Source organism: Mesocricetus auratus, unplaced genomic scaffold, assembly GCF_017639785.1.
Source record: "Mesocricetus auratus isolate SY011 unplaced genomic scaffold, BCM_Maur_2.0 Super-Scaffold_100021, whole genome shotgun sequence".
Lineage (NCBI taxonomy): Eukaryota > Metazoa > Chordata > Mammalia > Rodentia > Cricetidae > Mesocricetus > Mesocricetus auratus.
The window spans coordinates 31,923,729-31,942,647 of record NW_024429202.1 but is presented as its reverse complement, the minus strand read 5'-3'; the positions used below and the strand labels follow the sequence as shown (position 1 = coordinate 31,942,647).

Here is an 18,919-nt window from a genome sequence, read left to right as displayed (position 1 = left end):
ATCCAACTTCTCGAGAACTTGCATGACTCCAGTCAGCGATGTAACATTGAAGAGAGCAGAATGCAAGGCCACACACGCCGGCAGGTGCCAGTGACTTAATCTACAAACACAGAGAAGGCATACAAATGCTGAGGCTCTGAAACAGAGTTTTGTTTTAGAGCAGTGGTTACCAACCTTTCCAGTGCTGTGACCCTTAAATGCAGGCCCTCATGTTGCTGTAAAATTATTTTGTTGCTACTTCAAAAGGATAATTTTGCTACTATCTTGAATCTTAATGTAAATATCTGTTTTCTGATGGTCTTAGGTGACCCTTGTGGAAGTTGTTCAACCCCCGCAAAAGCAGGTTGCGACCCACAGGTTGAGAACGACTGTCTTAGAGGTTTGGTGCTAGGAGCTAAGCCAGGACATTACATACCGCAGCCCAGACAACGAGGTTTATTTAAAATGACACTTTTCACTCTGTGTCATACTTTACTTACCTGATGTGGTCTCCTAATTTTATTTGCATTTCTTCTTCCTATAATCACTTGTAATAATTTTTATAACTTTTTGGCAAGTATAGATAGAAATGAATTTGTCTTCAGTTTTCAAATGGCATCTTTCAATCTGCTTGTTCCTACAGCTCGTGCGCTTGGTTTTCCCTGACCTGGGCACCCGGAGGCTGGGCACTCGAGGAAGTGCCAGGTAAAGTTGTGATGATTGTTTTTGTGTTAGACGGTGAAAATGAAATGTAGGCAAATCACAATAAATGACAAAATGTGTAACACAGAATAAGCTGTATGTGACATCTCTTACCAAGTGGTGCCGTGGCTCAGACGGAGTCCCTGTGTCTGGAGTCATTCAGGCAGCAACACCGCATTCATTTCCTTCAAAATCTCATTAAAATATGAAAATCACTTTAAATACTTTAAATGCCTAGAAACATGTCCACTTATCAAAATGTTTAAATAATTACACACAGAGAATAATGTCAATTGTTTTACTTACTCTTTGAACCGAAATGTCTAAGTATTTGGTCAATTAGTCTATCAGTTATAATCAGGAGGCTGGGGCCTAAGGTGACAGTTTTAGCAGGAAATTCCAGTGCCATCAAATGTGTCCTTATCATAATTGCCAGGCAATTATCAGTGTCATTTGTTGTTTGTTTTAAATCAAGGCAGGAAATCAGTGAGCAGGGACAGAAGCCAGCTTAGAGGAAGGACTGGCTGCCCATGAAGAAATTGGAGACAGTGGGGAGTTTGCCAAATCTAACCTTGGCAGTAATTAAGTTGAAGCAGTCTGGTTCTGTTGTTAGCCTGGGCACACTGCTGTCATTTCACAGACTCCGCAGAGGAGACAGAGCCCTGAGGAAGGAGTCTGGCTTTCTTTCTGCAGTCGGAGTCCTCGGAAAGGCGGGAGTGGGACAGGAGGCCTGCCCCGGGACATCTCTTTAGATGAGAAAGCTTGAAATGAAGAATGCCTTTTGTAGGCTGTCGAAATGTGTTTAATGACGGGCTGTGGCTTGCGATGGGCCGGAGGTGCGGTGGGTACATCTACCCTGTCCTCACTGATAGGAACTGTGTACACAAGTCATGTACTTGGCCATCCCTAATGAGCTCCCTCTGTTTTTCAGGTATCATTATGATGGAATCTATATCAAGAAAAGTTCTTTCTTCTACTCCCATTACTGCTACCTCCTGGGTAAAAAAAACTGTCACAGGTTAGTGTCTGTCCTTGCGTTCCTTGGTCACGGGACACAAGCCTGGTTTCTTTTTCTTCGTTTATTTCGATTGAGTCTCTGTGGATTTCACATCATGCTTCCCGTTCCTACGTAGCTCCCTGTCCCCTCAAATCCACCCTCTGCCCTTGCAACATTCCCCCAAAAACAAAATTAAATTTAAATGAAAAACCAAAACAAAGAAACAGAACAAAAATAAAATCAACAAAAAGAAGAATCTTGTAGTGGAAGCTGCAGTGTGGCCCATTGAGAAACACAGTACCCTTTAGTCTTTTCATCTTGGCTTGTAAATGTTCATTGCCATGAGTCACGGGTCTGGCTTGAAGCCTCTGGTTTCTGCTAAGGCACCAATAATGAGCTCTCACTGGAGCTCATCTTGGATCTCCTGTTGTTGTCCTGTGTCATGATCTGTGAAGCATATGAAGGGGATGATCTGTAGGTTCATCCCCTTCATATGCTCCAACAGTTCAGAGATTCTGTGGATATTGGGGTGGGCCAACTGATAGTCCTGGTTCTGGGCCTGGGTGGTGGCTGGGTTGGTCAGCTCATTAGCTTTCTCTCATTGTCAATACTCAGGTGAGATCTCCACCACGGCTCACCCAAGGCAACCTGCAAGGAGAAGCAGGGTCAGTTCTCCTGCCCTGGTTCCCCTCACTCATATCAACAGGGCCAACTCTACTGTTTTGCCCAGCAAAGAGCTGGGTCCTCTCTCCAGATTGCTGTAGGGGGCACAGGAGGTGGGGTGTGGGGGGCAGGCTCAGCTCTCCTGTGTCCTGTAGCCGGTGTAGATGAGGGCTAGGCTTCTCATCCTCGTGACCCTGGGGTCAGCTCTCTCACACTGGTTTCTATGAAAGTCATTCCAATTTTAGTTGTACCTGACTGATTGATGGGCTGTTCTACCTCTCAAGTCCTTAGGGAGGGCAGAAGCACACACAACATGTGGCCAACACACCTTGTCAGCCTTTGGCAATGCTATTGGCCAGAGAAAACCCATTTCCGGTTGACTTCCTTAGGCAACTCATTCTAATCATTTTCCTAGTCACCTAAGCCATTTCTGGTCAAGTCTTCCTGGAAACTGTTGTGCCCAAGTTGTAAAGTCCTCAGAGACCACCAGCAAAACAGACCCACTAAACTGCAAAAGCAAGGTTTTAATTGTTCATCCACCCATGACAGGGACCCCGTCTAACAAGCTGTCACAGCAGCCTCCACAGGGAGTGAAGTTCCCTGTCTACTGCTAGGTTTTAAAGACAAAAGTTACAGGATTATGTCAGTAGGTGTGGGTTGGTTTCTGATTGGTTGACATTTGGGTACAATTAGGAACATTTTTCAAAGTCATATTTTGGCATGAAATACCTGTGTACCAATTATTTTCATTGGTCAGCGCTGAGAGAGAACATTCTGTGGTTTCTATGCATTGTCTTGTTACTTGCAGGTGGCCTGTTGTACATAGATACCAGTAGTTTTCAGAACTATATCCTGGAGACTACAGGGGAGGTTTTGGTCCCCCATGGAGTTTCTTTTGTGGCCAAACAGTTCCCAGGAACAAAGTATCTAGGAGGTTGGGGAGATGGAGTGTCTGGAGTTCTTTTTTTTTTATTTATTGGTTTTTCGAGACAGGGTTTCTCTGTATTGTTTTGGAGGTTGTCCTGGAACTCGCTCTGTGGGCTGGCCTCGAACTCACAGAGATCTGCCTGCCTCTGCCTCCCGAGTGCTGGGATTAAAGGCGTGCGCCGCCAATGCCCGGCCGCATCTGGAGTTCTTTGTGTTCAGTTTTGGCCCTAGACTCTGGGAGGCCAGAGGATCTGGAGTTTCCTTGTGTCAGAGACCTACATGTCTTTTCTGTAGCCTGGCATGGCTGCTAGAGCAGGGGGCTGAGTGAGGGTCTGGTTCCTTTATTTCTAAATTATTAGAAGTGAAGCCCTTAAGTTTAGTTTACCCCTTTCAGAAACCTCCGTTGCCCTCAGAACTCCAGCTGTCCCCTTCCCCAGAACTGCCCTTTAAACCTCTGCCCTTCCCAGTAAGTACAGGCTTTCTCTGTCAGCCCCTGGAGCCTTTGGTCTTCCGCCATTCCTTCCCTCCACAAGGGTGATGCTATCTCATTATCTCCCGTCCTTTCCCTGCCCACTCCCTAGGAAACCCTCTCTGGCTGTTTTCCTGACAGTCCCATTGAGATGACCCATGGCAACCTCACACTCAGGGTGTGGAAACCTCAACTCAGAACCTCCCTGAAAATCGTCTCTGCTTCTGGATTTTTCCATTTATGTTACCCACAGTCACCCTAAACCATCACTGACTCCATTGGACTATAAACCTTTGTTTTTTCTTCCCCTTTTGGGATACTGACATTTCATGTAAGCCCTTGTCATCCTTCTCAGATAGCGGCTGTGTTAAGGCTCCATATCTGCAGATTAAACATAGGTAGTGGATGCGTCTACAGGAATGGTAGATTCAATATGCACAGATTGAACCACATTGAACCAGACCTAGACCATGTGCTGGCAGTTAGGCCTATGATCTTTGCATGCACAGACATCTCGTTTTATGACTGTATCCTAAACTATACAGCCTAAGTGCTACTTGCACAGCACATTGTTTTCGGTATTACATAATCGAGAGGTGGTTTAAAGCCTACATGAGGAGTCACTTACATTCTTCGCAGACACTCATTTTATATAAGGGACTTAAGCATTGGAGGAAGTCTGGGGTCAGTATCGTGTGGATACTGAGGGTCGCTAGATTCCCATGGGCCTCGTATGGCCTCCCTCTTTTCAGCCTCCCCCTACTCCAAACACAACCACTAGACCAGGCTTCCTAATTTGCCTTCTTCTTCCCTTCCCAGAAGCACCTGAGGTAGAGACCACCCACTAAGCACCGCTGGCAGCCTTCCAATCCTGGTTCCTTTTCTGACAATACTTTCTGTTTCCTCATAATATAAGCCATACTGTCAGCCATACTCGCCTTCCTGTGACCATGGTGTGCGTGGCTGTTTTGCTTTCGTCATCCTGGCCTCCCACAGCCCTACTCCTCATTCTCTGCTGGGGTCTCCCTTAATCTGCCATTCCCGTTGACGCCCCTGGTGGCATCAGGGGGACCATCCTCAACAGTGCCAGCTCCAGAGAAGCCCCCTCCCCCACCCTTTCACGCTGCTCACAGACTACCCAGCCAGCAAGTCTGCTCCGCTCATTAGCCATCTACTGGGCCTTCCCTTGGCACAAACAGGTGATTGTGTGTCCTGGAAACCAAGGGCAACTTCTTTTACACTTGTAGCATGCCATCATTGTCACCAGCTGCAGCAGCATCCTGGCCACTCACAGAGTCCTCTGGTTTGCACAGTAAACAAGTTTGTATGAGGGGCCCTCTATGGAGAGTGGCCGCAAGTTCCTAAGTTGAGAAGTCACATTTGATTGAGACACGGCCTCTTCCCTCTGCCTGCTTAGTAGCTGGGCTAAGATGCATGTTTAATGTGACCCAAGCATCACCTAAGTGTCAGAAATGCACAAAGTCCCCATGAGAAGGGGAACAGACATCCTGACAGGAGGCCATAAGGAATGATGAGGGAGACAAGGTCAGGGTTAGGGTGGGGGAGGGATGGCAATGGTTTCATCATCACTTTGAGAGAGAAGTGTCACCCATGGGCAGAAATACCGACAGGGCGACATGACCTATCCCTGTGCTGTGTCACCAACCCAGGAGTAATCATCAGTGAGCTTGGAAGTCTGGCCCACGAAGAGGTTGTTTCTAAAGTTCTTGGTAGGGGCAGTCTCTGTGGGTGAGCAGTCTTTAGGCTGTACGTGTGTGTGTGTGTGTGTGTGTGTGTGTGTGTGTGTGTGTACATACACACGTGCCATGGTAGACATTTCTGCGCCCACTGTCAACACCTACACTCGGATCAGAGGAAGGCTATGCCATTCCTCCATGCATCTGGGCTCTGGGGTCCTTGACATGACAATGCCTGTGTCAAGAGCACGCATTTACTAAGGGCTTCCTCCCCTCCCTATACTGGCATGCCACCTTAGGCTTCGTCCTTACAGGGTTCCTGGCACATCTACCAGTCCGCTCTCCATGGGGATGTAGCTCCTCAGGGGCCGGTTCTCTTTATGTCCTGTAGAGTGGGGAGGTGGGCCTGGCTTCTGCCAGCTCTCCTAGACCTTGTGGAGGGCTGAACCTGCCCATGTGGTGCTCCCAAGTGTGGAATGGGCGCTGAGTCGGCCGATGGGTCACCCCTGGGTGGGGTCTAGGGGCTGTCACAGCTAGAACTTTGAGACTGCTGCTGATGCCATTGGGTCACCAGCCTGTGTCCTGCTGCCGAGAGAACTAGAATTCCCTCTCCTCCTTAGGTCTCTTTCTGCTCCCACAGTCCCCAGCCACCTGCCTTCCTTCACAGCACTTAGAGCTCCTTTCCTGCACACTGTCCATCCTGTGTCTCCAGATGTGTAGTTGGATCAGGACAGAAGTGAGGCAGCATGAATTCACACCGTCTTAGAACCTGCATCCTCTTATTGCCTACATAAGCCGCTTCAGATACTTCTAGGAAGCAAAGTGTGTCTACCTTATAGACCGAAGCTGCTCATTAGCAGAATGCTTAATTACCCAACTTGTGCAGAGTACATTTAGACATGCCTTTAAATGTGGTGTTTGGACTTCCAGCTGGACAACAGTCAGATAAAGATGTACCTGTTTGTCCCTGACCCTGCTCTCGGGGGCACAACTTGAAACCCTGGAGACAAGAGCAACCACAGGGGCCTGGAGTGGAAAGACGGGTTGGTTTGGAACCCCAGGGCTGTGGGCCCACTGCAGGATCAGGACATCTTCAATCCTCCTTCATCCTTACACCAAGAAGCAGTGGTCCCCAAACACAACCCAGTAAGAGTCCAAGGTTTTGAAGTCCTCTCTGATTCTTGGGGGTTATGAGGAATTCTTGTCAAAAATGAACCATTCAGGCAGCACTGGCCTTTCTCCGGGAGCCTGAGCTACCTCTTTCCAACCACAAGAAACTGAGGAATGTGAGCCAGTCTGTCCAGAGAGATCCAGATCCAGTAAGACTCCTGGTGTAGGAAGCCCACCTGCCCCACAGTCCAAGTCTCTCCTCCCCAAAGAGCCAAGGCACTTCAGGAAGATGAGCACTTCCTCCACAGAGCACACTGTGGAAGAAGTTCCCAAGTCCAGCCAGAGAAACCCTTCTGCCCACGCCACAAATAGCACTGGCAGGAACCAACTAAACCACTAAGCAGAAATAAAATGGGGGTGCCTCTGAAAATGAAGCCTTTGAAACCCCCAAAAAACAAAAGCAAAAATCCAAACAAACAACAATGAAAGAAAGACAGGAAGGAAGGGAAGGAGGGAGGGAGGGAGGAAGGGAGGGAGGAAGGAAGGAAGGAAGGAAGGAAGGAAGGAAGGAAGGAAGGAAGGGGAAAACCTGAAATCTATCAAGATGATGACACATGACCTGCAACAGCTCCCAATAGCTCCTTTCTACCATAGCCAGGAGGTGGCCCCATGGTTCTCAAGAGCTGGAAGAGAAAGACTCATTCAACTTCTGTAAGCAGCACGATTGTCCTTCAGGGGCTAACAAGCGTTGCTGTTCTTGCAGAGGACTCAAGTTTGACTCACAACCACCCCATTGGGAGGCTCCAGCTCTAGAGAATGTCACACCTCTGCCCTCCTTGGGCACCTGCACGGGCATGTGTGCATGCCAAGTGTGCGCCGAACGTGTGCACGTGCACACGCATGTTTGCACATATGCATTAAAATAAAACTTTACGAAAGTATCCTTCAGGAATGAAGGGAAAATGAAGATGAGGGGGGACGGTGACTTGCCAGCTCAGTCCTGAAGGTGAGCGAAAAGAAATCCTTCAAAGAGCAAGGGGGAGGCAGCAGAAGGAATCCTGGGACGTCGGGAAGAAGAAACAGTGGCCAGAATGGAGACACAGAAGTGTCCAATCGGCTGTCCTCTTCTTTTGAGTCTTTGTGTCACATTTCATTACTTTGGCAGAGACCTGCACTCTGTACAACGACACATTAAAGCGGAGAGGGAAATGGGCCCTAAATGGGAAGAGATTTCCACATTTCATCTGAAACGGTGAAGTTCAGGAACACCAGGCTGGGGGTTCAGATGTAAACACTCTAATTGATACTCAAACAGCTGCCAGGAGAACAATAGTGACCTGTACCAGAAGCCCTGTAACTAAAGCAAAATGGGATCCTGTGCTTAAAGCTAACTGTCTGAAAGGAAGGAACTCAGCAGCAGAACCGAGAACCCAAGGAAAAATAAAAGAAGTCACATAAAGGGGAAATTAAGAGCCTGCATACCAACAATTAATTGTAAATTCTCTACAAAGACCAATTGGAAGATAGAGTGGATTTGAAACAAAGAAAAGTTGCTCAGAAGAAAAAGATTTCTGACAAGAAGTATACTTCAAATTTGATGCCAGAGACAAGTTAAAAGATTTTTAAAATGAAGTGGTGGTGGCACACACCTTTAATCCCAGCACTTGGGAGGCAGAGGAAGGTGAATCTCTGTGAGTTCGAGGCCAGCCTGATCTACAAAGCTACACAGAGAAACCCTGTCCAAAAAAACCCCATAAAAATGGAAGTTATTTAACACAGGGGGCTAGAGGGATGGCTCAGAGGTGACCAGCATGCACTGCTCTTTTAGAGGGCCCCAGTTCAATTCCTAGCACCCACTCCATGTGTCCTATAACTGGCTATAATTCTAGGTCCAGGGAGATCTGACACCTCCAGCCTCTGCAAGCTGAACTCAGATGCCCATACACACACAGATATACACACATATACATAATTAAAAGAAATAAAAATAACTGTATATAATATAAAATTAATTACACATATACATATTTACATTTGTGTATGTATATATATATATTTCCAATATATACAATTCTATAAAGGCAAGAATAGCTATGTTCATATTCATTAAGATAGACTTAAGAATACCTGGGACAAAAGGGGGCCGTATACAATGGTAAAAAGATGATCATTCCAAATGTGTACCACCTAATAATCTAGCCCATCTCCTTTAACCCAAATTTGCTATAGCATGGCCTCATTGAGTTGGGGTCCCTCATCACTGCTACCACTATGTCAGCGATCCCCAAGACCATCTCCACTTTGGGGGATCTGGTGGAAGGGCTCATAGGAGTCGGTATAAGATTGTATTGCAGCTAAGATTTGTGACAGTGGTGGACAGATAGCCAGATTGCAGGGAAAAGGAGGGAAGGTCTGAAAGCATCAAGTTTAACCCACATAAAAGCGGGGGCCATGTGGCTGCAGTTCCGGCACTGGGAGGCAGCTTGCTAGCTAGCAAGTCTAGCTAAATCAGTGAGCCCCAGGTTCAGTGAGAGACTGTCAAAAAAAAAAGTGGAGAGCAATAGGGGGAGACATCTGGCATTGACCTCTGGTCTCCACACGTGTACATGCATGTGCACTCGTATGTGTGCACGTGCGCGCACGCACACACACACACACACACACACGGAAACGGCAAGAGTGGAGGGAACGTCTATGAGATTGTGCTATGCCATCTTTCTCCACGTTCAGTCTTGCAGAGCCCACTCCTCAGCCAACAAAATATAGCTAGCCATATGGTGTGTGTGTGTGTGTGTTTGCCAGAGGCAGCACACTAGAAACTTGATATTCCAACTTTTTATCAGGAGCTGATAATACAGCACATGTCTAAATAACAGAAAGAACACCCAAAAGTAACCCCCGAAAGAGCGCAGGAGCCCTGCTTAAGCCATATTATTTGTACAGTCTCCACACGGTGAGCCACTCCTACCAGCAAACTGCCACTGGGAACACTCCGCAGGCCAAGTTCCCAGACTCCAGCCAGAGCTAGCCTTGCGCAGGCCTTTCTAATGCTCAGTGCCCCTGACCCGCAGGGTTACCTTTTATCCACACAGTTGCACGAGTCCGTGAATGTACTAAGTGTTGAATTTCTCTCTTTAAATGATTCAGTTGTGTCTCTCACTGAGGTTGTTTTAAAGAAAAAAGAAAATCTCAGCAAGATTTTTCTCTTGTCCTATAAAAGCTTATCCAGAAACTGTGTGGGAAGGCAAGTAGCTCACACAGCCTGGACGAAGCCGAATAACACAGAAGCACTCCACCTTCCCGAGAGCTCTGTGTAGCTGCGACAGTCAAGGTCTCGTGGCTCACTGGCAGCACAGGGACACAGAGCAGGAGGGAGAATCTAGAAACAGACTCCTCAAATGCCACCAACCAGTTTTTAATTTTAAAATTATTACATGTTATTATTACTATATGTGCATGCATGCTGTGTTAAGTCATAGGTGATCTTTCCAGAGATCCCACTTTGGGTCTCAGGCCTGGCAGTAAGCCCTTTACCCACTGGGCCACCTTGCCAGTCCCTCAAGTGATGGCAGAGATACGTAAGTCACCTAATAGAAGAGCACTGGTTCCCAGCCTTCCTAAAGCTGTGATCCTTTAATACGGTTTGTCATGTTGTGGTAACCCTAACCATAATTCTTGTTTTTGTTTTTGTTTTTTTGAGACAGGGTTTCTCTGTGTTGCTTTGGAGCCTGACCTGGAACTCACTCTGTAGACCAGGCTGACCTTGAACTCACAGAGATCCACCTGCCTCTTCCTTCCAAGTGCTGGGATTAAAGACGTGCACCATGACCACTAAGATGATAACATTATTTTCATTGCTACTTCATAACTGTAATTTTTGCCACTGCTACAAATTATAATGTAAATGTGTTTTCCCATGGTCATAGGTGACCCACAGGTTGAGAACTGATAAAGAGGGTGGCATTTAACAGTTAGAAAATCACAGGCAAAAGAAAAATGAACTTCAACATAAACTTCACAACTTTTATGAAAATTAACTCAAGAGAGGTCAGAGGCTTAAACTTAAAATATATGCATAAGAAGAAAGCTATACTAATTGTGGTGGTGCACACTTTTAATCCCAGGACTCAAAGGGCAGGGGCAGTCAGTCATCCATGAGTTAGAGGTGAAGCTGGTCTATATAGTAAGTTCCAGGACATCCAGTGCTATGTAGAAAGACCCTATCTCAACCCCCACAAAAGAATAAAGCTGTACCTCAGCCAGTAGGGAGGCTGAGGTTCCCAACTGTTTGAGTCTGAGAGTTTGAGACTGTGATAGGTAATATCTGCAAAATCTTATCACAAAATTAACAGCAAAAAGGCAAATAAAAATATAAGAGTATTCAATTTTAAAAGTAGAATAAGCTCAGTGGGACCCATGGCTAGGCAGAAAGTTCCCAAACTTAGTACCAAATGCTCTAACCCTGGAAGGAAAAACTCAGTTGATCTATTTCAAAAGCCCTGGAAAGGGGATAGAAGGGACACAGATGGAAAGAAAATATTTGCAATGCACGCAGTTGTCAGATGCCCTGAAGCTAGGGTTTGGAAAGAGCGTGTGACACCCAATAGTATGAAAACTCAAAAATGATCCTGTTAGAAAACAGACAAAAGACAAACACACACCACACACAGTCAGCCCTTTCTGCTGTGAGCTGTGCCTACATACCTGTGAGAGGAACGGAAGTCCAAATAGGAAGACCAAATCCTGAAGAGGATGCAGAGAACCTGACTGTTCTCACATCTCTGGTGGGAACATAAAACGATTAGTCACCCTGAAAAATGGGTTTGGCAGTTTTTCATAAAGACTGGCACATGAGTACTGTCTAACCCTCCACTGATCTCCTAGACATTTGTCCCTGAGAAATGCAAACTGCTCTCCACATGTGAATCCACCCAACAATGTCCATGACAGCTGCAGTGCTAACAGCCTCGAACTGGAGTCGCCTAGATGCCCTGCAGCCGGTGACTGGTTCATCTAACTGTGGTACCTGTGTGCCGTAGACTGCCAGCCAGCAGTGAAGAGGAGCAAACCGTTGACACACATCGAAACTCTGATAAATCTCTGCGGAGTTTTGCTGAAGTGAAAATAGCCCCAACCTGAAAAGATCCCACTTGACACGTGCAAATGATGAAATGAGGGACAGAGCAGTGGTTGACAGAACTGAGTGGCCCAGGGGTGAGGGAAGCTGGAGACGAGCCTGACTTCAGAAGTGTCATCCCTTGAGGCATCCTTCTTTCTGTACTTCTGGGTTATTTTCCTCTATTTTAGATACTATGCCTTTGTTGTTTATGTGGTTTGCAAATATTTTCTTGAATTCTGTGACTTGTCTTTCCATCCTTGTCCCATGGGTTTCCCTGGCACAATATCTCAGCTGTGGTGAGAGACATATGAACCTATGAAGGTGATAAAAACGTGTAGAAACACACACACACACACACACAAAGAGAGAGAGAGAAAACAGAAAACTTGAGTAAGACAAGTGAGTTATATCGATGGCAATATCTGGGCTGTGATATGATACAGCTGACTCCCTCATTCCTGCAGCTCCCACAGCCTCAGATTTAATCAACCATGGGTGGAAATTATTTGGAAAAAATCTGTCTGCACTGAATACAAGAACTGTTTTTTTAAAGTATTATTCCCTACATAATATAGTGTCGCAGATAAATTTCCATTGTCCTAGGTACCGTGAGTCAACTAGAGCTGATTCATAATGTTCAGAGGTGTGTTCAAGGTCTCTGCAAATACTACATATTTCATATGGGAACTTGGCAGCCGTGGAATTAGGTTTCCTTAGAGGGTTAGTGGGTTCTGGAATCAATGCCCAGTAGATCTGAGGGGATGACTGTACTATAGCTTTCAAACAATGTTATCACCAGGTGGAACTAAGCAGAGCATAAAAGGGATCTTTCCCCTAATTATTTCTTACAACTACATATAAATCTGTAATTATAGCAGTAAAAAATTCAATTAAAAATAATAAAGCAAGCATAACTCCATAATCCAGGAGCAAAGGCATGGTAAGCCCCACGACATCTCCCAGCCCAGTCCTCAGGGCGGCCAGGGATCTCAAAGCTGCATAGGCTACTCCCATTCCAATCCTTGCTCCCCTGCAAAACTCTCCTACCCTTCGCCCCATAGGAGAGGCGAGGTGATAGTGCCTGGGAGATGCATGAACTGTCTGCCTCTAACAGATATATGAGTAGTGCCCTAGACTCATTAGCAAAGGGAAGCCAGCAACGAGCAGCCTAGTTCTGCACACCTGGAAGTCATCACCCCCCCCCATGGGAAGGGAGAGACAAGGGAGCACAGCTGGGTCTGCTTACACTTGCTTCCCCATATTTAAAGCTCAAGGGAGAGCCCTGGGCGAGGCTTCAGATGCGAGTTTTTGAGGTTCCCCCAAAGTTGTCTGCCTTGCTGAGGCCAGCGGTTCTTTATGAGTTCAGGAATGACGGCTAATGTACAGCAGCTCTGATATTTACTGAGGAGTAGGATGGAGAGTTCCCCGGGGAGGTAGCCTTGGGCTGGCGATGTAGCTCAACGGGAGAACTTGCCTAGCATGTGCACTTGTGAAGTCCCAAGCTACAGCCCCACAGCTGAAGGAAAGATAAGTGAGCATCCGATCTCTCTAAAGCAACTGGCTGGGACACTAACCTGTGTCTAGGCTGTTCTAGGATCTGGTTTAAACACATACCCTGGCCCTGCCCCAACACGCACACATTTTCTGTACTGTGTGTCAGGGAAGGAAATGGATGGATACACACGCACGCGTGCACGCACATACACACACGCGCGCGGGCGCACACATGCATTATTACAGAAATTTGGCCAAGAATGGGAAAGATGACTTTCAGCATTATGCCACTGTCCCCAAACACTTCAAAGAGGCATGTAACCTAGCTAAAATATATTTGATGTCAAGACAAGCCTGTCTATTCTCTACCTCTTTGATATAGACACCTCATCAGTTCAAACAGTCTGCACTCAAGTCCTTGGAATACCACCACATCCCTTTCTCCGTACTTGTGCTGGGGGGAAATGCCCCAAGATAAAGAGCCATCTTGGGGACCAGGACACAGTGTCTGCTTACCACCTGCAAAGGGGACAGAGCATAGACGGAAGTACCTATGGGATGGGATGGGTGTGGTAACTCTCACCCTAGGCTCAAGAGAGGCCAAGACCTGAGTAAAAACTTGAGACTTTTGTTTGCTCCTTACCATAAGAAAAAGACCCCCTCATGAAGTCTGGAAGTCCCTCTCCTCCTCTCCATCTCCAGGGTGGTGTGATTTTGCAGGGCACAGGCCTCCCAAAGTCCCGTTGTGTTTAGCCGGCCCCCAGACTGAGACCTGGACATAGTATAACTGCTGACCTAGGAATTCATCAGACTGAAGCCAAGGTGCAAAATGCTTCCCTCTCTTGTCAGGGTGCAGTGTGTGTGTACATGTATGCATGTGAGTGTGTGTTTAATCATACCTGGGGAAGTGGCCCTGCTTAACTTAAATCCCAAGTTTAAACATTTTAAAGAAAACTTGTCTGTCCTTTTCCATTCTACTTAATATAAATTCCCAAAAGAATTACATGTGATCTCATGTTTCTCTTCAGGATGTAATGGAACTAATCTTTGTCCTCCTCCCTGCCACAACAGACTCTCTCTCTCTCTCTCTCTCTCTCTCTCTCTCTCTCTCTCTCTCTCTCTCTCTCTCTCTCTCACACACACACACACACACATTCCATCCCTCCCAGCACACAGACACAGAAATGGGCATACACATATACAGATACACACACAAACATACACACAACGCACACAACCTCCCAACACATAGACACAGACATGTACATACACACACACAATACACTAATTCTATCCATCCCAGCACACAGACATGTACACACATACAAACATAAACACACACACAAACATACACATACAACACATATACACACACACTGATTCTATCCATCCCAGCACACAGACATGTACACACACACACACACACACACACACACACACACACACAGAGCTTTTCCAGCTAAAGGCCTTTGAAAGTGTTTAAGCTGTCCTTCAAATGCTGAGCCTTTGTTCTTCCGTTTCTTTGTTCTTCTGCCAGCTCATGAGCTCAGGGGACTGCCTTGGGGTGGCAGCCTGAGCCCGTGGAATGTGACTGTGGGTCCACAGCTGGATCCATGTCCCAACAAAGCAGGACAGGCAGAGCACTCCAGCCTCCCCCAACCCCTTGGGGAAAGCAAACTCACTGGAAGTTAGCTGCAGCCTGGCAATTGTGGTCACCACCAAACGAGGATGCCAGATCACAGCAGCTCTGCCAGAGGGTCCCCGACCCAGTAAGCACCTCTTTTCCTTCTATTTAGGCAGCCAGTGTACAAGGGGCCAAGATGAAAACAGAGCCTTTGGGGCCAGGACCCCCCAGCGAGACCGCTGATGAGTCTCCCTGCTAATGAGGTGTCCAAGTTGCAACCAGCTTTTTGGCCCTGTCCACCCTATGGTTTCCAGGACTGGTTAGAACTTGTTAAGGTTAAACATATGTATTACCCAGTTGTGTTTAGGCAGCTTTTCAAAAAAGGAGGAGGGGGAGGGGAGGAGGGAGGGGAGGAGGGGAAGGAAGGAAAGAAGGAAGAAAGAAAGAAAGAAAGAAAGAAAGAAAGAAAGAAAGAAAGAAAGAAAGAAGAAAAGAAACTTGTGTATGAGGAATCATGCCCCAGTATGACACCCTGGCTCCGCAAAGGCTTTGGAAGCAGATTCCACCCCAAGCTTCCCTGACACCTTCAGGAACTTATCATTTGCTCCAAGGACCCCTCCCTGGCCCATCTTTGGAAAGCCACCCACTACAGTGTCTGCTGTTATTTGCTGTCTGCCGGTGAAACTTGACCCCCCCCACATACACCCCCAGAGGCTGAAAGTTTGCATCAAGAAAGCAAATGTGGATAACCTACACTTTCAACACTTACGGAGGCTTTCCCACAGGTCATCATTTTGCAATTAAGTTGTTCATTAAATCTAATGGGTCAGGAGACAGTTAAATAGTTGAAAAGCAACCTCCCTCCATGAAGAAAATGACTAAGCTACGGTGCTCAGTCTGCCAGCATGTTCTTTCCAGTAGCATAATTATTGTACAGTTTTAGTTTCAAAACACTTTTTGTGTGTCTCTGCATGTGTGTGTGTGTGTGTGTGTGTGTCTGTCTGTCTGTCTGTGTGTTGGGAAGAATGGAACCTGTGTATGTGTCCCTGTGTGTCTGTGTCTGTGTGTGTGTGTCTGTCTGTCTGTCTGTCTTTCTGTCTGTGTGTTGGGAAGGATGGAACCTGTGTGTGTGTCCCTGTGTGTGTGTGTGTGTGTGTCTGTGTCTGTGTCTGTGTCTGTGTCTGTGTTCTAGGAGGGATGGAACCTGTGCCCCATGCATAGTAGGCAAGGAATCTACAACTCAGCTATATCCACAGCTCCTATAATATTAATATTATCACCTCGTCTGACACATGTGTGCCCTCAAGAACAGGATGATAGGCAATTGCTTTCAACTCAGATCAAAACATCCTCCTCTGAATTCTTCTGCCCAATGAAAAAAGGGACAACAGCTGGGCGTTGGTGGCACACGCCTTTAATCCCAGCACTCAGGAGGCAGAGGCAGGCGGATCTCTGTGAGTTCGATACCAGCCTGATCTACTGAGTGAGTTCCAGGACAGGCTCCAAAGCAATACAGAGAAACCCTGTCTCGAAAAACAAAAACAAAAGACAAAAAAGGGACAACAGTTCTTAGCTTCCACCTTTGCAGGGTGGTCTAAGGGTTAGGATGAACAAAGAATAGCACCAAATAAGTAAGTGGTTGGTGTATTTGATTACCTATAGTTAAGGTAATCAAAGCTGCACAAATATTGCAATTGTGATGTAACAGCATGTCCCTATATAAATCTATGTTTACATTTTAACTCTACATCCGAAGCTATCTGTGAAGAGTGCCTTTCAATCAATACCAGAATAATTATCTCACATGTGGTGAGAGCCCTGCAGGTGAACCCACAGTGACTAGGGGACCATGCTTCTGCCACAGTGCTCACGCTAGACCAGCCTGGTCGGAGAATTGGATTTTACTACATTTTTATCCTCTTACCTTTATAATTGCTTCGAGTTGTTTTCCCCACTGTTAGAGCGATGTGTGAGAGAGATCGGGGTGCCAGAGTGATGTAATGGAAGTCTAGATTAATGGCAGTGATGTTAAAGCCTGAGAATGTGGAGGCAAAGCAGAGTTAGAGCTAACACCACACTTGAAAAGACTTGTGGGGATGCTCATCTATTTATCTATTTATTTAATTAAGAGTAACCCTCTGTCCTAGAAGAATGTCTTGGTCTCCTCGGTGCCAAATGATTGTGAAAACTGATTAAAGTAATATGATTTTCATACTACATAAAGCATGTGGGCATTTGCTGGTCCCCAAAGAAACAAAGAGTTCCCTGGGTTTTCTCCATGGGGGACTCAGAAGAGTCTAACTACAGGGGAGCCTGGAAAGGAAGTCTGAGTTCACATATTACCAAGTATTTAGAGGCTCTGGGCCTTAAATAGGACTTAGAATCATCTGACCCCACGCCATTCCTGTCCAGGACCCCTGAGCCCAAGAATCTTGCTGAAGAAGTGTAGCCATCATGTACTACAGCAGGATGTCATCTCCTCCCTTTCCTGATATATCTGTCCTTGCCCTTGCCCATTGTTTATTAAATCCTAATAGCCTAGGTTAGCTAAAGGGTTAGCCCACAAGAACCATGTATCCTCACTCATGGGACATACTAACACAGGACCACCCCTGTGCCGTAGACTTGCTCTTGGTTCTGCTTTGGTGAAACTGCTAAGGAGTCAGACACAGGGGGTGGGGGGGGATCCCTGCATTCTCAGCAAGGCCCTCTAAGTATTCTGTGTGGCTTTGACTCAGAGCCTAATAAATGTCCCCATGGTCTGAATCAGAACCACACTGGGGAAATGGCTCAGGGGCAAGGGAGTGCAAAGACACACAGCCCTTGCGGCTGGCACCCTGGACAGACCCTCTCTGACCTTATTGTCGCTGTGGCTGCTCCTGGGTGGTAGTAGACTCCAGTGCAGGAAAAGTGGACTCAGGTCTCCCACAGCCTCACTTCCTAGCCCAGTTTTCCAGGTTCATGCACAGCAAGTGTCCAGTGTACCATGTCCTCACTGCACCAGCACTTTTGACCGAGACCTCCGGGTCCCACACCAGACCTGAAGGCTAGACCCAAGCAGAGGTTCTCTGTTCGTCGGCCTCGTGACTCAGCTGTATGGTAACCTCCAGTTCACATCCTAAGTCATGCTGAATTTTTTAATTAGCATATACTCGTTGTAAAAAAAAATAATGGTTTTTGTTATGACATTTCCACACGTGGATATGACGTATTTTGATCACATTCACCCCCTCGTTACCCTCTCTTGACCGCCTCCCCTCCACTTCCATGTGTATTTTATGTAATCGACAGTACACATATGGAGATCGTCTCGGGTCCTTCAGCATGTCTGGCACATCCTTTAACCCCACCTACACCACTGCCCCGTGCATTCTTCTGTGCATCTTTGTTTGCACAAGGCTAGAAAACAGTGGTTCTCCACCTGTGGGCCATGACCCCTGTGGGGGGGGGTTGTCAAATGACCCCACGGGGGTCACCTAAGACCATCAAAAAACACAGGTATTTATGTGAAGATTCATAACCATAGCAAAGTAACAGTTATGAAGCAGCAACAAAGATAATTTTATGGCTGGGGGTCACCCGCAACATGAGGAACTGTATTCAAGGCTTGCAGCAGTAGGAAATTGAGAACCACTGCTCTTAAAGGAGGTGACTTTGAAGAAAAAACTGGTTTGAGCTCACTAAACCTATTGATTGCTCTACGTATTGAGCTGTTTTCTTGATTGGGCATCCCAGACAGGGCAGGGACAACCCCCCTGTTTCTGTGACACGATGGATATTGTTATTGAATGGTCCCATCCCTCCATGAGGCTGAAACATTTTGGCTTTCTCACTATTGGTATTTCAATGCACAAAATCCCTCATTAACAAAAAAAGAATAACGGGGCTCCCATAGTGGGGAGCACCGCCACACGCGGGTCCTGTATTCTCTTAAGGTCCCCTTGGTCTTGCCACCCTCCTTCCAGTTATCCTTGAGTTAAACCCATATCCAACAGTGATCACCTGGCAGGAATTTGGGAGTTTTCGTGTAAAAGCTGGAAATACTTGAGGGCATGACTCAGCCATAATGAGCGGTACTAGTTGCTCCAAGGCTGTGAGTCAGTGGTAGGAGAGGGGTGAGAGGGAGGAGGGACATGTC

The 18,919-nt window shown here is 46.7% G+C and overlaps 1 protein-coding gene across 2 annotated transcripts in view; it reads left to right on the top strand.

The window, feature by feature from the left end:
* Rfx8 (regulatory factor X8) overlaps positions 1-18,919 on the top strand; it is a 58,549-nt gene that overhangs the window by 7,696 nt on the left and 31,934 nt on the right. For both annotated transcript variants that reach the window (XM_040729510.1, XM_040729511.1), the window contains exons 3-4: positions 623-684; positions 1,613-1,699. In XM_040729510.1, coding sequence (XP_040585444.1) covers positions 623-684; positions 1,613-1,699 — 149 coding nt within the window. The remainder of the gene's footprint in view (positions 1-622; positions 685-1,612; positions 1,700-18,919) is intronic.